This window comes from Oncorhynchus kisutch, linkage group LG8, assembly GCF_002021735.2.
Source record: "Oncorhynchus kisutch isolate 150728-3 linkage group LG8, Okis_V2, whole genome shotgun sequence".
Lineage (NCBI taxonomy): Eukaryota > Metazoa > Chordata > Actinopteri > Salmoniformes > Salmonidae > Oncorhynchus > Oncorhynchus kisutch.
Window position 1 is genome coordinate 391367 of NC_034181.2, and position 21778 is coordinate 413144.

The 21778-nt window shown below is 48.4% G+C and overlaps 1 protein-coding gene across 14 annotated transcripts in view; it reads left to right on the forward strand.

Annotated features, from left to right (window-relative positions):
- Window positions 1-10265: 10265 nt before the first annotated feature.
- Window positions 10266-21778, forward strand: part of smarca2 (SWI/SNF related BAF chromatin remodeling complex subunit ATPase 2) — a 130947-nt gene continuing 119434 nt past the window's right edge. For 7 of the 14 annotated variants that reach the window (XM_031829504.1, XM_031829509.1, XM_031829510.1 and 4 more), the window contains exons 1-3: window positions 10272-10389; window positions 12173-12387; window positions 12562-12694. In XM_031829504.1, the coding sequence (XP_031685364.1) occupies window positions 12205-12387; window positions 12562-12694 (316 nt within the window). In that variant the 5' untranslated portion in view covers window positions 10272-10389; window positions 12173-12204. Of the gene's footprint in view, window positions 10390-10671; window positions 11333-11615; window positions 11634-12172; window positions 12388-12561; window positions 12695-21778 lie in introns of those variants that run through there. The other 7 variants (XM_031829514.1, XM_031829518.1, XM_031829507.1 and 4 more) reach the window with 7 other exon arrangements.

The window sequence follows — 21778 nt, forward strand, 5'->3', positions numbered from 1 at the left end:
TCACTCAAGCCGCCAAGCTTACCCTAGTAAAACTGACTATCCTACCGATCCTCGACTTCGGCGATGTCATCTACAAAATGGCTTCCAACACTCTACTCAGCAAACTGGATGCAGTCTATCACAGTGCCATCCGTTTTGTCACTAAAGCACCTTATACCACCCACCACTGCGACTTGTATGCTCTAGTCGGCTGGCCCTCGCTACATATTCGTCGCCAGACCCACTGGCTCCAGGTCATCTACAAGTCTATGCTAGGTAAAGCTCCGCCTTATCTCAGCTCACTGGTCACGATGGCAACACCCATCCGTAGCACGCGCTCCAGCAGGTGTATCTCACTGATCATCCCTAAAGCCAACACCTCATTTGGCCGCCTTTCGTTCCAGTACTCTGCTGCCTGTGACTGGAACGAATTGCAAAAATCGCTGAAGTTGGAGACTTTTATCTCCCTCACCAACTTCAAACATCAGCTATCTGAGCAGCTAACCGATCGCTGCAGCTGTACATAGTCTATTGGTAAATAGCCCACCCTTTTCACCTACCTCATCCCCATACTGTTTTTATTTATTTACTTTTCTGCTCTTCTGCACACCAATATCTCTACCTGTACATGACCATCTGATCATTTATCACTCCAGTGTTAATCTGCAAAATTGTAATTATTTGCCTACCTCCTCATGCCTTTTGCACACATTGTATATAGACCCCCCCTTTGTTTTCTACTGTGTTATTGACTTGTTAATTGTTTACTCCATGTGTAACTCTTTGTTGTATGCTCACACTGCTATGCTTTATCTTGGCCAGGTCGCAGTTGCAAATGAGAACTTGTTCTCAACTAGCCTACCTGGTTAAATAAAGGTGAAATAAAATAAATAAAAATAAATAGTAGCCTGTAAGTCTATAGGTCTATAGGTCTAGTAGCCTGTACGTCTATAGGTATATAATCCTGTAGGTCTATAGGTCTAGTAGCCTGTAAGTCTATAGGTCTAGTAGCCTGTAAGTCTATAGGTCTAGTAGCCTGTAAGTCTATAGGTCTAGTAGCCTGTAAGTCTATAGGTCTAGTCGCCTGTAGGTCTATAGGTCTAGTATACTGTAAGTCTATAGGTCTAGTAGCCTGTAAGTAAATAGGTCTAGTAGCCTGTAAGTCTATAGGTCTATAGGTCTAGTAGCCTGTACGTCTATAGGTATATAATCCTGTAGGTCTATAGGTCTAGTAGCCTGTAAGTCTATAGGTCTAGTAGCCTGTAAGTCTATAGGTCTAGTCGCCTGTAGGTCTATAGGTCTAGTATACTGTAAGTCTATAGGTCTAGTAGCCTGTAAGTAAATAGGTCTAGTAGCCTGTAAGTCTATAGGTCTATAGGTCTAGTAGCCTGTAAAGTCTATAGGTCTAGAAGCCTGTAAGTCTATAGGTCTAGTAGCCTGTAAGTCTATAGGTCTAGTATACTGTAGGTCTATAGGTCTCGTAGCCTGTAAGTCTATAGGTCTAGTAGCCTGTAAGTCTATAGGTCTAGTATACTGTAGGTCTATAGGTCTAGTAGCCTGTAAGTATATAGGTCTAGTAGCCTGTAAGTCTATAGGTCTAGTAGCCTGTAAGTCTATAGGTCTAGTAGCCTGTAGGTCTATAGGTCTAGTATACTGTAAGTCTATAGGTCTAGTAGCCTGTAGGTCTATAGGTCTATAATCCTGTAGGTCTATAGGTCTAGTAGCCTGTAAGTCTATAGGTCTATAATCCTGTAGGTCTATAGGTCTAGTAGCCTGTAAGTCTATAGGTCTAGTAGCCTGTAAGTCTATAGGTCTAGTAGCCTGTAAGTCTATAGGTCTATAGGTCTAGTAGCCTGTAAGTCTATAGGTCTAGTATACTGTAAGTCTATAGGTCTAGTAGCCTGTAGGTCTATAGGTCTATAATCCTGTAGGTCTATAGGTCTAGTAGCCTGTAGGTCTATAGGTCTATAATCCTGTAGGTCTATAGGTCTAGTAGCCTGTAAGTCTATAGGTCTATAATCCTGTAGGTCTATAGGTCTAGTAGCCTGTAGGTCTATAGGTCTAGTATACTGTAGGTCTATAGGTCTAGTAGCCTGTAAGTATATAGGTCTAGTAGCCTGTAAGTCTATAGGTCTATAGGTCTAGTAGCCTGTAAGTCTATAGGTCTAGTATACTGTAAGTCTATAGGTCTAGTAGCCTATAGGTCTATAGGTCTAGTAGCCTGTAGGTCTATAGGTCTAGTATACTGTAAGTCTATAGGTCTAGTAGCCTGTACGTCTATAGGTCTAGTAGCCTGTAAGTCTATAGGTCTAGTATACTGTAGGTCTATAGGTCTAGTAGCCTGTAAGTATATAGGTCTAGTAGCCTGTAATTCTATAGGTCTAGTAGCCTGTAAGTCTATAGGTCTATAGGTGTAGTAGGCTGTAAGTCTGTAGGTCTAGTAGCCTGTATGTCTATTCGTCTAGTATACTGTAAGTCTATAGGTCTAGTAGCCTGTAAGTCTATAGGTCTAGTAGCCTGTAGGTCTATAGGTCTAGTAGCTTGTAAGTCTATAGGTCTATAAGTCTAGTATCCTGTAAGTCTATAGGTCTCGTAGCCTGTAAGTCTATAGGTCTATAGGTCTAGTAGCCTGTAAGTCTATAGGTCTAGTATACTGTAAGTCTATAGGTCTAGTAGCCTGTAGGTCTATAGGTCTAGTAGCCTATAAGTAAATAGGTCTAGTAGCCTGTAAGTCTATAGGTCTAGTAGCCTGTAGGTCTATAGGTCTATAGGTCTAGTATCCTGTAAGTCTATAGGTCTCGTAGCCTGTAAGTCTATAGGTCTATAGGTCTAGTAGCCTGTAAGTCTATAGGTCTAGTATACTGTAAGTCTATAGGTCTAGTAGCCTGTAGGTCTATAGGTCTAGTAGCCTATAAGTAAATAGGTCTAGTAGCCTGTAAGTCTATAGGTCTATAGGTCTAGTATCCTGTAAGTCTATAGGTCTCGTAGCCTGTAAGTCTATAGGTCTAGTAGCCTGTAAGTCTATAGGTCTAGTAGCCTGTAGGTCTATAGGTCTAGTATACTGTAAGTCTATAGGTCTATAGGTCTAGTTGCCTGTAGGTCTATAGGTCTAGTATACTGTAAGTCTATAGGTCTAGTAGCCTGTAAGTCTATAGGTCTAAAAGCCTGTAAATCTATAGATTTATAGGTCTAGTAGCCTGTAAGTCTATAGGTCTATAATCCTGTAAGTCTATAGGTCTATTAGCCTGTAGGTCTATAGGTCTTAAAGATAGTTGTGACTGCTTTTCATGATGTATTGTTGTCTCGACCTTCTTGCCCTTTGTGCTGTTGTCTGTGCCCAATAATGTTTGTACCATGTTTTCTGCTGCTACCATGTTGTGTTGCTACCATGTTGTTGTCATGTTGTGTTGCTACCATGTTGTTGTCATGTTGTGTTGCTACCATGATGTGTTGCTACCATGTTGTTGTCATGTTGTGTTGCTACCATGTTGTTGTCATGTTGTGTTGCTACCATGTTGTTGTCATGTTGTGTTGCTACCATGATGTGTTGCTACCATGTTGTTGTCATGTTGTGTTGCTACCATGTTGTGTTGCTACCATGTTGTTGTCATGTTGTGTTGCTACCATGTTGTTGTCATGTTGTGCTACTACCATGTTGTCCTGCTACCCTGTTGTTGTTGTCGTGTTGTGTTGTTACCATGCTGTTGTGTTGTCTTAGGTCTCTCTTTATGTAGTGTTATGGTGTCTGTCTTGTTGTGATGTGTGTTTTGTCCTATATTTATATATTTTAAATGTTTAATCCCAGCCCCTGTCCCCGCCGTCATTGTAAATAAGAATTTGTTCTGAACTGACTTACCTAGTTAAATAAAGGTTAAATAAAAAAAGAAATAAAAAAATAAGTCTGTAGGTATGTAGGTCAATAGGTCTGTCATGTTTAATGTGCCATCGCTTGCCCAATTAATTTTAATAGGGTCAATGGACTTTGAATAATTTCATGGAAGAGTCCTTAGCCCTTCACCGGGTTTCAAGGTGAATGGGAACCACAACCATTAATCTTTTTACTGTCAAAGGACTGTGGGCTAGACTCTTCCTGGTCGGTCCTGGACCAAACCTCTGAAGCAGTGGATTAACATTTTCACAAGGCTGTTTATTTGATTGCATTTACATTCAGGAACCTGGAGTACATCCTGGTCTATTAGATCAATATATAAAAGGATGAGGTTAGGGTTATATATGAGAAAGAGTGTTGTCAGACAGGGATGTCCTAGTAAGTTTAGCCATGGGTTTTGCTTATTTACTTGTCTGGTTTATTATTCAAATGTTCGTAGATGCCCTGAGTGTCTGGGGTGTGATGGGATTCTTAAGGTCAATGGAGTAGTTATAGTAGTAGTCTATATAATATATATCGATGTCATTATCTTGCTGAGTCTTCCATCATATACTAAGAAAATAAAGAAAGTTAGGCTCGCCTATACATCTAAGCACCATTCTTTAATTTGTTTAATTCTACTCAAAATATCCCAGCAGAGATTGCTGTGTATTGTAGTCTAAATACATGAAAACTATATAACAGGAAATCTGGTAACATGTTACTAGGATTATAACCTACTGCTAAATGAAAACTACCTTTATTCATGATGAGCCATGTGATAGCATTTGTTTTGTGTATTTCTTTATCTCATAATCTCATCTGAAATCATATTTATAAAGCTCAGATATCCATAGATAAATAATGAAGAATGGGACAGATTTATTCAAGTGTGTCTCGTTCACTACTCCCAAGAAGAGCATTGGATTAGTATTGGCATGGGATAGCTAGACTAGAGGAAGTTTCCATATACCAATAATTTCCTTTCAGGTCCATGAAGGAAAGTGAACAAGAGATCACTGGGACACATTCCAGATCATATTATGACTCAAGTTTGATCACAATTTCTGGTGATGTCAGACAGCCCCGCCCTCTCCTCCTGCTGAGCGCGGGACTTTTGAAAACAGATGACAAAAGGGCAGAAGAAAACCCAAACTTACATCAGTGACAGTGGAGGGACCAAGTGGAGGAAGAATGGCGCCAAGCTCAAACTTATGACTCCCGAACATAGAATATAGATTTTTTATTTGACCTTTATTTAACTAGGAAAGTCAGTTAAGAACAAATTCTTATTTTCAATGACAGCCTAGTAAGAGTGGGTTAACTGTTGCAGTGGGAGGTGTTTAGTCCAGGATCCTTAGCTCAGCATTCAACACTATGGTGTTGAACGCTGAGCTGTAGTCAATGGACAGCATTCTAACGTGTTGCTTTAGTGGGGCCATCGAAAGGTTGCAAGATCAAATCCCTGAGCTGACAAGGTACAAATCTGTTCTGCCCCTGAACAAGGCAGTTAACCCACTGTTCCTAAACTGTCATTTAAAATAAGAATTTGTTCTTAAATTACTTGTTAAATAAAAAGAATTAGTCCAGGTGGGAAAGGGCAGTGTGGAGTGCAATAGAGAGTGTGTCATCTGTGGTTCTAGGGTATCCGTGAGGATGCTGTTGATGTGAGCCATGACAAGCACTTCATTGCTACTGATGTGAGTGCTACGAGGCAGGTTACCTTTGATTTCTTGGGCACAGGGGGTCTGTTTGCAAAAAGTAGGTAAAAAGGAGGCGGATAGGGAGCCATCTGGGCCAGCAGACTGGCGAGGGTTAATACGTTTAAATTAATTAGGGTCAGATTTTCCAAATGGAGGGTGAGGGAGAGCTTTGAATGCGTGTCTATGTATCTGTGTGTCTGTGTGTGAAATAAAGGTGGTCTCTGACTTGGTCAGTCAGAGCATGAAAATGTCAGTGAAGACCCAGTTGGTACGCGCATGCTTTGAGTCCTGGTAATCGATCTGGTCCCACAGCTAAGTGAATGCTGACCTTGCTTCAGTGTTGCTTGCCTCCAAGCGAGCCTAAAAAGCATTTCACTTGCCTGGTAGGCTCACGTCACTGGGCAGCTCGCCGTTGGATTTCCCTTAGTAGTCTGTAATAGTTTTCAAACCCATTTCCTGAAGTCCACGATCATCTCCTTTGTTTTGTTGACGTTAAGTGTGAGGTTATTTTCCTGACACCACACTCTGAGGGCCCTTACCTTCTCCCTGTAGGCCGACCCATCGTTGTTGGTAATCCAGCCTACTACTGTTGTGTCGTTTGCAAAATTGATGATTGAGTTGGAGGCGTGCATGGCCACGCAGTCATGGGTGAACAGGGAATACAGGAGGGGGCTGAGAGCCCACCGGGGGGCGGCCCCTCAGAAAGTCCAGGACCCAGTTGCACAGGGCGGTGTCGAGACCCAGGGTCTCGAGCTTAATGACGAGTTTGGAGGGTACTATGGTGTTATGCTGAGCTCTAGTCAATGAACAGCATTCTTACATAGGTATTCCTCTGGTCCAGATGGGTTAGGGCAGTGTGCAGCGTGATGGTGATTGCCTTGTCTGTGGACCTATTGGGGTGGTAAGCAAATTGGAGTGGGTCTAGTGTGTCAGGTAGGGTGGAGGTGATACGGTCCTTGACTAGTCTCTCAAAGCACTTCATGATGACGGAAGTGCTACGGGGTGATAGTCGTTTAGCTCAGTTACCTTAGCTTTCTTAGGGTGGTCCTCTTGAAGCATGTAGGAACAGCAGACTGGGATAAGGATTGATTGAATATGTCCGTAAACACACCAGCCAGCTGTTCTACGCATGCTCTGATGGACACGGATAGGGAGCCATCTGGGCCAGCAGACTGGCAAGGGTTAATACGTTTAAATTAATTAGGGTCAGATTTGCCAAATGGAGGGTGAGGGAGAGCTTTGAATGCGTGTCTGTGTGTGAAATAAAGGTGGTCAAGAGTTTTTTTCCTCTGGTTGCACATATGACATGCAGGTTGAAATGAGGTTGTCGTTCAGCCACGTCTCGGTGAAACATAAGATACTACAGTTTTTAATTACCCGATTGAGGAAATGCATGTATTCACACAGTGGCCTTGAAAGACCTTTAATAATTGATAATAAAATGTAATTTACAAAGTATTTTTAAACAAGGTTACAGATATAAATGAATAAATTACCCATACAGAAAATAACCTAGTTATGGTTTTAAAATGTTTTTTTTTGCAGTTTTCCCATTTCTATTCCAATTCTCTTATTTCTTTATGTTGGTAGGATAGTCTTAATTGTAGATCGTTCAGTTTGTTTTCCAATGATTGCACGTTGGCCAATAATACGGAGGGAAGTGGTGGCTTATCTACTCGTCTGCAAACTCTTACAAGGCAACACCACCCTCCTTCCCCTTTTCCTTCTTCTTCTCTTCACGGAGAAGACAGGGATTTTGGCCTTGTTTTGACAAAGCAGTACATAATTCCCGTCCAGAAGCTCTTTTCCATCATAAGAAATTATGAACAAAATGAGTTACAAACAATTTGACAAAACAAACAAAATAGCACAGTTGGTTAGGAGCCCATTAAATGGCAGCCATCCCCTCCGGCACAATTATAATAGATCTGAGCCAAGGAAAGCCTCCCGGCCAAACCCTCCCCTAACCTGGACGGTGCTGGGCCAATTGTGCGCCGCCCTTTGGGGCTCCCGGTCACGGCAGGTTGTGACACAGCCTGTGATGCAGTGCCTTAGACCACTGCACTATTCAGGAGGCCTGTCATATTGTACTGTTTGAACATTTTCGGGTATGTGGACCAAATATTAAACCACAGTAAAAAGGTGAGAATCTGTTGTTTATCTTCTGAGACATGGACCATACTGCAAACTTGAAGTATTTTTTACTCTGTTAAATATCTGTAATATATAATAATATCTATAATATATTTCAATGTGGGCATGGTCAAGTAAATGTAAAACTGCATATTTAATAAAGATAGGTACATTTTTTTGTTTGCTTTTCAAGTTTAACCATATAAATCACCTGTGAAGACAGCTGTGTTTGTGTGACATCATCAACAAAGTTTCTGATGTCAGGGAATGCAAATGTGAGCGACCCTGTTGATGGGCTATTTGCATCTCCTGCCTTTTAGCTTCTCATTAGGCTGAATGAGATTTAAATGGTGGTTTCACTACATCACTCTAAACATGACATGTTGGTTTAGAGCTTACAGTTCTCTGGTTGCTCTCTCTACTGTCCAACATGGCAGGCAGGTAGGTAGGGAGGCGGGAAGGTAGGTTGGCAAGTAGGTAGGGAGACAGGGAGGGAAGGAGGGAGGTAGGTTTGGAGGCAGGAAGGGAGGTAGGTAGGGAGGGAGGCATGTATAGAGGTAGGGAGGCAGGTAGGCAGGGAAGCAGGTAGGGAAGCAGGTAAGGAGGGAGGAAGACAGGCAGGTAGGTAGGGAGGCAGGTAGGTAGGTAGGTTGGTAGAGAGGCAGGCAGGGAGGGAGGCAGGTAGGAAGGGAAGCAGGCAGGCAGACACAGGTGGGAAGGTAGTTAGGGAGGCAGCAGATGGACTAACTTACAGGCTGAAAGGGAGGCAGGTAGGTAGGGAGATAGGGAGGGAATGAGGAAGGTTGGTTGGTAGGTTGGGAGGCAGGTAGGGAGGGAGGCAGGGATAGAGGTAGGGAGGCAGGCAGGGATAGAGGTAGGGAGGCAGGTAGGCAGACACAGGTGGGAAGGAAGTTAGGGAGGCAGCAGCTGGACTAACTTACAGGCTGTTTATGGTGTGGTGGCTACTTGTTGTAATTGGTGAAATTCCCTCTTAGCCTGCTGTAGCCTCGTGTGTGCCCAACTCTGATGCTAAAGTTCCAGGTAAATGTTAGCCAATGTTGCACTCTAGTGGTTTTATGTGGTAGAGCAGCTATATTGTAATTTCACTTCTAACAAATTTGTGCTCATCTACAGATGGTCACTGGTTTGCTCTCTATAGCAGGCCTATCTATCCAGGAGTTAACCCTCATCAGGTCTACAGACCGTCACTCTATAGCAGGCCTATCTATCCAGGAGTTAACTCTCATCAGGTCAACAGACCTTCACTCTATAGCAGGCCTATCTATCCAGGAGTTAACCCTCATCAGGTCAACAGACCTTCACTCTATAGCAGGCCTATCTATCCAGGAGTTAACCCTCATCAGGTCAACAGACCTTCACTCTATAGCAGGCCTATCTATCCAGGAGTTAACCCTCATCAGGTCTACAGACCGTCACTCTATAGCAGGCCTATCTATCCAGGAGTTAACTCTCATCAGGTCAACAGACCTTCACTCTATAGCAGGCCTATCTATCCAGGAGTTAACCCTCATCAGGTCAACAGACCTTCACTCTATAGCAGGCCTATCTATCCAGGAGTTAACCCTCATCAGGTCAACAGACCTTCACTCTATAGCAGGCCTATCTATCCAGGAGTTAACCCTCATCAGGTCAACAGACCTTCACTCTATAGCAGGCCTATCTATCCAGGAGTTAACCCTCATCAGGTCAACAGACCTTCACTCTATAGCAGGCCTATCTATCCAGGAGTTAACCCTCATCAGGTCAACAGACCTTCACTCTATAGCAGGCCTATCTATCCAGGAGTTAACCCTCATCAGGTCAACAGACCTTCACTCTATAGCAGGCCTATCTATCCAGGAGTTAACCCTCATCAGGTCAACAGACCTTCACTCTATAGCAGGCCTATCTATCCAGGAGTTAACCCTCATCAGGTCAACAGACCTTCACTCTATAGCAGGCCTATCTATCCAGGAGTTAACCCTCATCAGGTCATGTGGTTAGGAAAAACTCCTGGCTCTAGATATTCTATCAGATGTTTGTTTATATTAACGAAAACTAAACACTTGACCAGATAATCACAGTAGGCCTACTATAATGCTGTTCTGGCATGTTCACCATTTGCCACATAATCACATTAATTTCCTATTTAATCAAATATTTGAATGTTGGGATATGTAGTTTTACAACAAGAAACAACAACAGAAAGATGTCTAGACTTACATATAATTATCAGTGGCTTTTGCAATGGTACATGCACACAGCACAGCTCCTTCGGGAAAGTCAAGGAATAGACAAAGCTACACAGCCTTTGTGAATAGTGAATGATGTGGTTCGAGAGGAGCACGTTTTCAATTTAATTTCGATGTATTTATTTGGCATGTTTTGTAACATTACGTTGGAAACTTTGTCAGAGCGGGCACTGTAATAACGAGTTTTCCACACGCACGAAGACACTTTTTTTCTCAGTGATTTCTGAACATTAGTCCCGCCTTAGAACGGAGAAAGTAATAACTGATATATTCTTTAACCAATCATTTTACAGTTTGGTGGTATTTTCATGCGGTCTCGGCAAATCAGAAGAGCCTGAACTTGAGACGTAAAAAAAACAGAGAGGGAGGGACCGTACAGATGGCAGTCATATTTTAAAGCAGAAATGTATATATATATATATTTTAGACTGAATTCCGTTTAGTCTACCGTAAGGTAAATAGAGTTCAAGTTTACTGTATTTGACAAATAGTTATACCGAATGTTTATTGGCCGTTACGTTGCTAGCTAGCTTGTTAGTAGTAGGTTACAGTACATTTGATTTGAAGTTGGTGGCATGCTTTTGCTAGCTAGCTAACTTAGCTAGCTACTGTTAACTACCGTTAGCCACTATTCGTTCTGTTGAATTATCCGTTTTTTATATCATGAGTTGGGGGGTTAAAAAAAAACAGCTTAGTAAATCCTAATAAATGTCATTTATTCTGCGTGATCACATTTCACATGTCAACTTTTATTTCCCGTCCCTGACGGTTTATTTTGGTTGATAGCAACGGCCACCATATTAGAAGTTGAGCAGAGAAACGGTCGTTCAGGGAAGGAGTGACCCAATCAGCGCTGCTCGTCCCCCAACATCTGTACACGATTTGATCCAATTTTAACAAGAACGTAAATGCTTTGCCATCATTTCATGCATCCGCGTATTAACATAGACACTTTTTTTTAGCGACTTGAGATGACAAATGTTTATGAAATAAATAGCTACTTTGCAACAGCGTTGACAGACCTGCAAAAGTTGAGGCCTGCTTTCAGATTAAATTTTTTGGTCAGGAAATGACAGCTCAGCTCGACCGTCCGCGTTTTCAGCATGTGATAAAAAACATGCCAAACCGTTATCTTCGCCATTTGTATTGTCTTGTGTAAAGCCTCTACGTTGTTTAGGTGACTTAGACGTATGCGTACTCTGGTTTGCTTCACTAAGCTACTAAACAAAGCAATTTTGGTTGAAATTGACGAAACTATGCGCCATTAAAACTCACACATTCGATAATCCAGTTATGCGGGTAATATGCGTAGCTACAGTAAATTAAATAAAGATATTTATCTCACTACACCTTCCCTTGATCTTAATGAAACACTTCGCATATGCACGTGTTGACAGGTCAGTCAGCTGGGAGGAGGCGTGTTGGGTTAAATCAGGACATTTTTATGCAAATGTAGACGCTCCGCTACTCTGCTTCGTCTGTTTCAAACCCTGTGTTTTCCTACCCGTTTTTTAAATTGTTATCACAGGGACATTCCACGATAACAGAATGATGTAAACAAAGCCAATGATTGCAAAGTTAAACTATACCAGTGTATGCACAAGGACTACTTTTAACAATTTCCAGTGCACATTTTCCAAAAACACATTTACTTGAACACCGCTGGGGGCATGGTCTGACCCCAAACTACTACATGGGGTAGGTTCACTTCCATGAAACGTTTGCTATGTTGTGTTACGGTTTGTACTGAACTACTCGTTTCCCTAAAATGTTGTTCAACGTTCTTGAACAGACTTTGAGTTACATTTGCTCCATTTGGAAACAGAATGATGGCACTACTTTTAACAGTGGAAATTGTTAAATGTAATCCTTGTGCATAGAGTTGTATGGTTTGTTTAACGTTGCAATTGTTTGACATACATTTGAAGTGAAAAATCTGAGTTTCAGCATCATTCTGTTACTGTGGAATTGCTCCACACTGTTTAGTCGTATCATCTAAAAATTCACACTTATTTTATTAGAAATACTCATCCTATGATGTGTAGTGACCTATTTTGATGTATAGCCTATTATTTGATGTCTATTCGCAATTACCAATAATGATTAGTGTCTGAAATATCAAGCTGACTTACAGAAAGTAAAAAACATTTATATGTGGTTTATCAATAATAAACAAATCAATAACAACAAAATGATGAAATAAATGTAATGACTAAACTTCCTCCACTCCGGTGTAGTACAGTCAGTCAGCCAGCCAGTAGATCAGTAGATGTCCACCCCTACGGAGCATGCGGGTGGTATGTCCCAGCCCCACCCGGGTCCCTCTCCGTGCCCAGGCCGGTCCCCAGGACCAGGCCCCTCCGGACCCCCCAGACCCCCCAGCGGACCCCCCAGCCTACAGGGGCAGGGGGCTGGGGACTACCTTCAGGACACCATGCTCCCCATGCACCAGGTAATCCTCAACACTACAACACACCCACAGTTCTGAAGTTGCTGTATGATACAGTATATAAAATATGCCACAGATATCCTATTGAATGACTATATGTAATTGTATGATATGTGCGCTATGCACTTCACTAAAGGCGAGCCACAGTATCCCAGGTTGATGTGAATGTGTTTCCAGCCGATGGAGGGCGTTGATGAGAAGGGGATGGGAGATGAGACGAACTATGGCCAGATGAAGGGAATTGGGATGAGGGCACTACACAGCGGAATGGGCCCTTCACAGAGCCCTCTGGACCAGCACATCAACCAAGGTAACACAGCACAGCAAATACACTGAGTGTACAAAGCATTAGGAACACCTTCCTAATATGGAGTTGCACCCCCTTTTGCCCTCAGGACAGCATCAATTTGTTCTACAAGGTGTCGAAAGCATTCCATATGGATGCTGACCCATGTTGACTCCAATGCTCCCCACAGTTGTCAAGTTTTCTGGATGTCATTTGGGTGGTGGCCCATTCTTGATACACAAAGGATACTGTTGAGAGTGAAAAACCCAGCAGCATTGCAGTTCTTGACACACTCAAACTGGTGCGCCCCCCCTTTTGCCGTTCGTAACAAGTGACATCAGTAAGGGCTCATAGCTTTCACCTGGATTCGTCTGGTCAGTCTGTCATGGAAAGAGCGGGTGCTCTTAATGATTTGTACACTCAGTGTACATGTGTGTGTGTATGTATGTATATATATATATATATATATATATATATATATATATCATTTTTTTCAACAATTTGCTTTTTTTTTTATACCAATAAAAAAATGCATAAATCTGCATTGCTTTAGTTTAGAAAAAAGCTGTAAAATGTCAGAGGAATAGCTGACTTTGATGCGTGTCTTTGGTTTGTGTCTATGACATTCAGAAGCTGAGCTAAAGTCAAGGAGTCAAAGAAATTAGACTTTCCTTGGGAAGTAATCTTATACAACGTGTGACTTTGTAGTTATCAATTGATCTATTCACTTTCTGTAAAACAGAATATGTATAATTACATTGAGGGTTCATGTGTGACACCTCCAGCGCTGCGATGCAGTGCCTTAGACCGCTGCCCCACTCGGAAGCTCAGTTAGGGGAGGGGTGGTAGGGTTTTGGGAAGGGTGGTAGTCAGGAGCCCAGTTGGGGGAGGGGTGGTAGTCGGGAGTCCAGTTATGGGGGGGATGTTAGGGTTAGGGGAGGGGTGTTAGGGTTAGGGGAGGGGTGGTAGTCAGGAGCCCAGTTGGGGGAGGGGTGTTAGGTTTATGGGAGGGGTGGTAGTCAGGAGCCCAGTTGGGGGAGGGGGGTTAGGGGAGGGGTGGTAGGGTTAGGGGAGGGGTGGTAGTCAGGAGCCCAGTTAGGGGAGGGGTGGTAGGGTTAGGGGAGGGGTGGTAGTCGGGAGCCCAGTTGGGGGAGGGGTGGTAGTCGGGAGCCCAGTTGGGGGAGGGGTAGTAGGGTTAGGGGAGGGGTGGTAGTCGGGAGCCCAGTTAGGGGAGGGGTGGTAGTCGGGAGCCCAGTTGGGGGAGGGGTGGTAGGGTTAGGGGAGGGGTGGTGGTCGGGAGCCCAGTTAGGGGAGGGGTGGTAGGGTTAGGGGAGGGGTGGTAGTCAGGAGCCCAGTTAGGGGAGGGGTGGTAGGGTTAGGGGAGGGGTGGTAGTCAGGAGCCCAGTTGGGAGAGGGGTGGTAGGGTTAGGGGAGGGGAGGGGTGGTAGGGTTAGGGGAGGGGTGGTAGTCAGGAGCCCAGTTGGGAGAGGGGTGGTAGGGTTAGGGGAGGGGTGGTAGGGTTAGGGGAGGGGTGGTAGTCAGGAGCCCAGTTAGGGGAGGGGTGGTAGTCTGGAGCCCATTTAGGGGAGAGGTGGTGGTCAGGAGCCCAGTTAGGGGAGGGGTGGTAGGGTTAAAGGAGGGGTGTTAGGGTTAGGGGAGGGGTGTCAGGGTTAGGGGAGGGGTGTTAGGGTTAGGGGAGGGGTGTTAGGGTTAGGGGAGGGGTGGTAGTCAGGAGCCCAGTTAGGGGAGGGGTGTTAGGGTTATGGGAGGGGTGGTAGGATTAGGGGGAGGGTGGTAGGGTTAGGGGAGGGGTGGTAGTCAGGAGCCCAGTTAGGGGAGGGGTGGTAGTCATGAGCCCAGTTAGGGGAGGGGTGTTAGGGTTATGGGAGGGGTGGTAGGATTAGGGGGAGGGGGTTAGGGGAGGGGTGGTAGTCAGGAGCCCAGTTGGGGGAGGGGTGGTAGGGTTAAAGGAGGGGTGGTAGGATTAGGGGAGGGGTGGTAGGGTTAGGGGAGGGGTGGTAGTCAGGAGCCCAGTTGGGGGAGGGGTGGTAGGGTTAAAGGAGGGGTGGTAGGATTAGGGGAGGGGTGGTAGGATTAGGGGAGGGGTGGTAGGGTTAGGGGAGGGGTGGTAGTCAGGAGCCCAGTTGGGAGAGGGGTGGTAGGGTTAGGGGAGGGGGGGGTGGTAGTCAGGAGCCCAGTTAGGGGAGGGGTGGTAGTCTGGAGCCCAGTTAGGGTAGGTGTGGTAGGGTAAGGGGAGGGGAGGGGTGGTAGTCAGGAGCCCAGTTGGGAGAGGGGTGGTAGGTTTAGGGGAGGGGTGGTAGTCAGGAGCCCAGTTAGGGGAGGGGTGGTAGGGTTATGGGAGGGGTGGTAGTCAGGAGCCCAGTTGGGGGAGGGGGGTTAGGGGAGGGGTGGTAGGGTTAGGGGAGGGGTGGTAGTCAGGAGGCCAGTTAGGGGAGGGGTGGTAGGGTTAGGGGAGGGGTGGTAGTCGGGAGCCCAGTTGGGGGAGGGGTGGTAGTCGGGAGCCCAGTTGGGGGAGGGGTGGTAGGGTTAGGGGAGGGGTGGTAGTCGGGAGCCCAGTTAGGGGAGGGGTGGTAGTCGGGAGCCCAGTTGGGGGAGGGGTGGTAGGGTTAGGGGAGGGGTGGTGGTCGGGAGCCCAGTTAGGGGAGGGGTGGTAGGGTTAGGGGAGGGGTGGTAGTCAGGAGCCCAGTTGGGAGAGGGGTGGTAGGGTTAGGGGAGGGGTGGTAGTCAGGAGCCCAGTTAGGGGAGGGGTGGTAGGGTTAGGGGATGGGTGGTAGTCAGGAGCCCAGTTGGGAGAGGGGTGGTAGGGTTAGGGGAGGGGAGGGGTGGTAGGGTTAGGGGAGGGGTGGTAGTCAGGAGCCCAGTTGGGAGAGGGGTGGTAGGATTAGGGGAGGGGTGGTAGGGTTAGGGGAGGGGTGGTAGTCAGGAGCCCAGTTAGGGGAGGGGTGGTAGTCTGGAGCCCATTTAGGGGAGAGGTGGTGGTCAGGAGCCCAGTTAGGGGAGGGGTGGTGTAGGGTTAAAGGAGGGGTGTCAGGGTTAGGGGAGGGGTGTCAGGGTTAGGGGAGGGGTGTTAGGGTTATGGGAGGGGTGGTAGGATTAGGGGGGAGGGTGGTAGGGTTAGGGGAGGGGTGGTAGTCAGGCGCCCAGTTAGGGGAGGGGTGGTAGTCATGATCCCAGTTAGGGGAGGGGTGTTAGGGTTATGGGAGGGGTGGTAGCCCAGTTGGGGGAGGGGTGGTAGGGTTAAAGGAGGGGTGGTAGGATTAGGGGAAGGGTGGTAGGGTTAGGGGAGGGGTGGTAGTCAGGAGCCCAGTTGGGGGAGGGGGTGGTAGGGTTAAAGGAGGGGTGGTAGGATTAGGGAGGGGTGGTAGGATTAGGGGAGGGGTGGTAGGGTTAGGGGAGGGGTGGTAGTCAGGAGCCCAGTTAGGGGAGGGGTGGTAGTCTGGAGCCCAGTTGGGAGAGGGGTGGTAGGGTTAGGGGAGGGTGGTAGGGTAAGGGGAGGGGTGGTAGTCAGGAGCCCAGTTGGGAGAGGGGTGGTAGGGTTAGGGGAGGGGTGGTAGTCAGGAGCCCAGTTGGGGGAGGGGTGGTAGGGTTAAAGGAGGGGTGGTAGGGTTAGGGGAGGGGTGGTAGTCAGGAGCCCAGTTGGGGGAGGGGTGGTAGGGTTAAAGGAGGTGTGGTAGGATTAGGGGAGGGGTGGTAGGGTTAGGGGAGGGGTGGTAGTCAGGAGCCCAGTTGGGGGAGGGGTGGTAGGGTTAAAGGAGGGGTGGTAGGATTAGGGGAGGGGTGGTAGGGTTAGGGGAGGGGTGGTAGTCAGGAGCCCAGTTGGGAGAGGGGTGGTAGGGTTAGGGGAGGAGGGGGGGGGGTGGTAGTCAGGAGCCCAGTTAGGGGAGGGGTGGTAGTCTGGAGCCCAGTTAGGGTAGGTGTGGTAGGGTAAGGAGAGGGGTGGTAGTCAGGAGCCCAGTTGGGAGAGGGGTGGTAGGGTTAGGGGAGGGGTGGTTGTCAGGAGCCCAGTTAGGGGAGGGGTGGTAGGGTTAGGGGAGGGGTGGTAGTCAGGAGCCCAGTTGGGAGAGGGGTGGTAGGGTTAGGGGAGGGGAGGGGTGGTAGGGTTAGGGGAGGGGTGGTAGTCAGGAGCCCAGTTGGGAGAGGGGTGGTAGGGTTAGGGGAGGGGAGGGGTGGTAGTCAGGAGCCCAGTTAGGGGAGGGGTGGTAGGTTAGGGGAGGGGTGGTAGTCAGGAGCCCAGTTGGGAGAGGGGTGGTAGGGTTAGGGGAGGGGTGGTAGTCAGGAGCCCAGTTAGGGGAGGGGTGGTAGGGTTAGGGGATGGGTGGTAGTCAGGAGCCCAGTTGGGAGAGGGGTGGTAGGGTTAGGGGAGGGGTGGTAGTCAGGAGCCCAGTTAGGGGAGGGGTGGTAGGGTTAGGGAGGGGTGGTAGTCAGGAGCCCAGTTGGGAGAGGGGTGGTAGGGTTAGGGGAGGGGTGGTAGGATTAGGGGAGGGGTGGTAGGATTAGGGGAGGGGTGGTAGGGTTAGGGGAGGGTGGTAGTCAGGAGCCCAGTTGGGAGAGGGGTGGTAGGGTTAGGGGAGGGAGGGGTGGTAGGGTTAGGGGAGGGGGGGGTGGTAGTCAGGAGCCCAGTTAGGGGAGGGGTGGTAGTCTGGAGCCCAGTTAGGGTAGGTGTGGTAGGGTAAGGGGAGGGGAGGGGTGGTAGTCAGGAGCCCAGTTGGGAGAGGGGGTGGTAGGGTTAGGGGAGGGGTGGTAGTCAGGAGCCCAGTTAGGGGAGGGGTGGTAGGGTTATGGGAGGGGTGGTAGTCAGGAGCCCAGTTGGGGGAGGGGGGTTAGGGGAGGGGTGGTAGGGTTAGGGAGGGGTGGTAGTCAGGAGGCCAGTTAGGGGAGGGGTGGTAGGGTTAGGGGAGGGGTGGTAGTCGGGAGCCCAGTTGGGGGAGGGGGTGGTAGTCGGGAGCCCAGTTGGGGGAGGGGTGGTAGGGTTAGGGGAGGGGTGGTAGTCGGGAGCCCAGTTTAGGGGAGGGGTGGTAGTCGGGAGCCCAGTTGGGGGAGGGGTGGTAGGGTTAGGGGAGGGGTGGTGGTCGGGAGCCCAGTTAGGGGAGGGGTGGTAGGGTTAGGGGAGGGGTGGTAGTCAGGAGCCCAGTTGGGAGAGGGGTGGTAGGGTAGGGGAGGGGTGGTAGTCAGGAGCCCAGTTAGGGGAGGGGTGGTAGGGTTAGGGGAGGGGTGGTAGTCAGGAGCCCAGTTGGGAGAGGGGTTGGTAGGGTTAGGGGAGGGGAGGGGTGGTAGGGTTAGGGGAGGGGTGGTAGTCAGGAGCCCAGTTGGGAGAGGGGTGGTAGGGTTAGGGGAGGGGGTGGTAGGGTTAGGGGAGGGGTGGTAGTCAGGAGCCCAGTTAGGGGAGGGGTGGTAGTCTGGAGCCCATTTAGGGGAGAGGTGGTGGTCAGGAGCCCAGTTAGGGGAGGGGTGGTAGGGTTAAAGGAGGGGTGTCAGGGTTAGGGGAGGGGTGTCAGGGTTAGGGGAGGGGTGTTAGGGTTATGGGAGGGGTGGTAGGATTAGGGGGAGGGTGGTAGGGTTAGGGGAGGGGTGGTAGTCAGGAGCCCAGTTAGGGGAGGGGTGGTAGTCATGATCCCAGTTAGGGGAGGGGTGTTAGGGTTATGGGAGGGGTGGTAGCCCAGTTGGGGGAGGGGTGGTAGGGTTAAAGGAGGGGTGGTAGGATTAGGGGAGGGGTGGTAGGGTTAGGGGAGGGGTGGTAGTCAGGAGCCCAGTTGGGGAGGGGTGGTAGGGTTAAAGGAGGGGTGGTAGGATTAGGGGAGGGGTGGTAGGATTAGGGGAGGGGTGGTAGGGTTAGGGGAGGGGTGGTAGTCAGGAGCCCAGTTAGGGGAGGGGTGGTAGTCTGGAGCCCAGTTAGGGTAGGTGTGGTAGGGTAAGGGGAGGGGTGGTAGTCAGGAGCCCAGTTGGGAGAGGGGTGGTAGGGTTAGGGGAGGGGTGGTAGTCAGGAGCCCAGTTAGGGGAGGGGTGGTAGGGTTAGGGGAGGGTGGTAGTCAGGAGCCCGGTAGGGTTAGGGGTGGTAGGGTTAGGGGAGGGGTGGTAGTCAGGAGCCCAGTTAGGGGAGGGGTGGTAGGGTTAGGGGAGGGGGTGGTAGTCAGGAGCCCAGTTGGGGGAGGGGTGGTAGGGTTAAAGGAGGGTTGGTAGGGTTAGGGGAGGGGTGGTAGTCAGGAGCCCAGTTGGGGGAGGGGTGGTAGGGTTAAAGGAGGTGTGGTAGGATTAGGGGAGGGGTGGTAGGGTTAGGGGAGGGGTGGTAGTCAGGAGCCCAGTTGGGGGAGGGGTGGTAGGGTTAAAGGAGGGGTTGTAGGATTAGGGGAGGGGTGGTAGGGTTAGGGGAGGGGTGGTAGTCAGGAGCCCAGTTGGGAGAGGGGTGGTAGGGTTAGGGGAGGAGGGGGGGGGTGGTAGTCAGGAGCCCAGTTAGGGTAGGTGTGGTAGGGTAAGGAGAGGGGTGGTAGTCAGGAGCCCAGTTGGGAGAGGGGTGGTAGGGTTAGGGGAGGGGTGGTTGTCAGGAGCCCAGTTAGGGGAGGGGTGGTAGGGTTAGGGGAGGGGTGGTAGTCAGGAGCCCAGTTGGGAGAGGGGTGGTAGGGTTAGGGGAGGGGAGGGGTGGTAGGGTTAGGGGAGGGGTGGTAGTCAGGAGCCCAGTTGGGAGAGGGGGTGGTAGGGTTAGGGGAGGGGTGGTAGTCAGGAGCCCAGTTAGGGGAGGGGTGGTAGGGTTAGGGGAGGGGTGGTAGTCAGGAGCCCAGTTGGGAGAGGGGGTGGTAGGGTTAGGGAGGGGTGGTAGTCAGGAGCCCAGTTAGGGGAGGGGTGGTAGGGTTAGGGGATGGGTGGTAGTCAGGAGCCCAGTTGGGAGAGGGGTGGTAGGGTTAGGGGAGGGGTGGTAGTCAGGAGCCCAGTTAGGGGAGGGGTGGTAGGGTTAGGGGAGGGGTGGTAGTCAGGAGCCCAGTTGGGAGAGGGGTGGTAGGGTTAGGGGAGGGGAGGGGAGGGGTGGTAGTCAGGAGCCCAGTTGGGAGAGGGGGTGGTAGGGTTAGGGGAGGGGAGGGGTGGTAGTCAGGAGCCCAGTTGGGAGAGGGGTGGTAGGGTTAGGGGGAGGGGAGGGGTGGTAGTCAGGAGCCCAGTTGGGAGAGGGGTGGTAGGGTTAGGGGAGGGGAGGGGTGGTAGTCAGGAGCCCAGTTGGGAGAGGGGTGGTAGGGTTAGGGGAGGGGAGGGGTGGTAGTCAGGAGCCCAGTTGGGAGAGGGGTGGTAGGGTTAGGGGAGGGGAGGGGTGGTAGTCAGGAGCCCAGTTGGGAGAGGGGTGGTAGGGTTAGGGGAGGGGAGGGGTGGTAGTCAGGAGCCCAGTTGGGAGAGGGGTGGTAGGGTTAGGGGAGGGGAGGGGTGGTAGTCAGGAGCCCAGTTGGGAGAGGGGTGGTAGGGTTAGGGGAGGGGAGGGGTGGTAGTCAGGAGCCCAGTTGGGAGAGGGGTGGTATTTTATGTGGAAGACAGTTCCATGTAGTCATGGCTCTGTGTAGTACTGATTTTACTGCTATCTTGGGTTATTTTATGTGGAAGACAGTTCCATGTAGTCATGGCTCTGTGTAGTACTGATTTTACTGCTATCTTGGGTTATTTTATGTGGAAGACAGTTCCATGTAGTCATGGCTCTGTGTAGTACTGATTTTACTGCTATCTTGGGTTATTTTATGTGGAAGACAGTTCCATGTAGTCATGGCTCTGTGTAGTACTGATTTTACTTCTATCTTGGGTTATTTTATGTGGAAGACAGTTCCATGTAGTCATGGCTCTGTGTAGTACTGATTTTACTGCTATCTTGGGTTATTTTATGTGGAAGACAGTTCCATGTAGTCATGGCTCTGTGTAGTACTGATTTTACTTCTATCTTGGGTTATTTTATGTGGAAGAGACTTCTATGTAGTCATGGCTCTGTGTAGTACTGTGTGCTTCCCAGAGTCTGTTCTGGACTTGGGGACTGTGAAGAGACCTCTGGTGGCATGTCTTGTGTGTCTGTTTGTGTTAGCTGTTTGAACAGAGTCTGTTCTGGACTTGGGGACAGTGAAGAGACCTCTGGTGGCATGTCTTGGGTGTCTGAGTGTGTGTCAGCTGTTTGAACAGAGAGTTTGGTGTTTTCAACACATCAATACCTCTCAAAGACAATTAATGATGCAGTCAATCTCTCGACTTTGAGTCAGGAGAGATTGACATGCATGTTATTGATATTAGCCCTCTGTGTACATTTAAGGGTCAGCTGTGCTGCTCTGTTCTGGTCCAACTGTAATTTACCTATGTTTATCTTCATGTCCCTGGGCAGTAGTCCAGGTGTGATGAAACTAAGGCCTATAGGACTTATTTCATTGATTGTGATGTCAAGAAAGCAGAGCAGCATTTTATTACAGACAGACTTCTCCCTATTTTAGCTACCATTGCATCAATATGTTTTGACAGTTTACAGTCCAGTGTTACACCAAGCAGTTTAGTCTCCTCTATTTGCTCTGTTGCCTCATTTACTATCACCAACACATTGACCCACGTCCTTATTTATATTTTCTAATATTTAGCTCACATATCTGAGGTCCAATGTTTAACACGCATATAGCACACATACCTGATGTATAATCTACAGTACAAAACACATACCTGATGTATAATCTACAGTACAAAACACATACCTGATGTATAATCTACAGTACAAAACACATACCTGATGTATAATCTACAGTACAAAACACATACCTGATGTATAATCTACAGTACAACACACATACCTGATGTATAATCTACAGTACAAAACACATACCTGATGTATAACACACATACCTGATGTATAATCTACAGTACAAAACACATACCTGATGTATAATCTACAGTACAACACACATACCTGATGTATAATCTACAGTACAAAACACATACCTGATGTATAATCTACAGTACAAAACACATACCTGATGTATAATCTACAGTACAAAACACATACCTGATGTATAATCTACAGTACAACACACATACCTGATGTATAATCTACAGTACAACACACATACCTGATGTATAATCTACAGTACAACA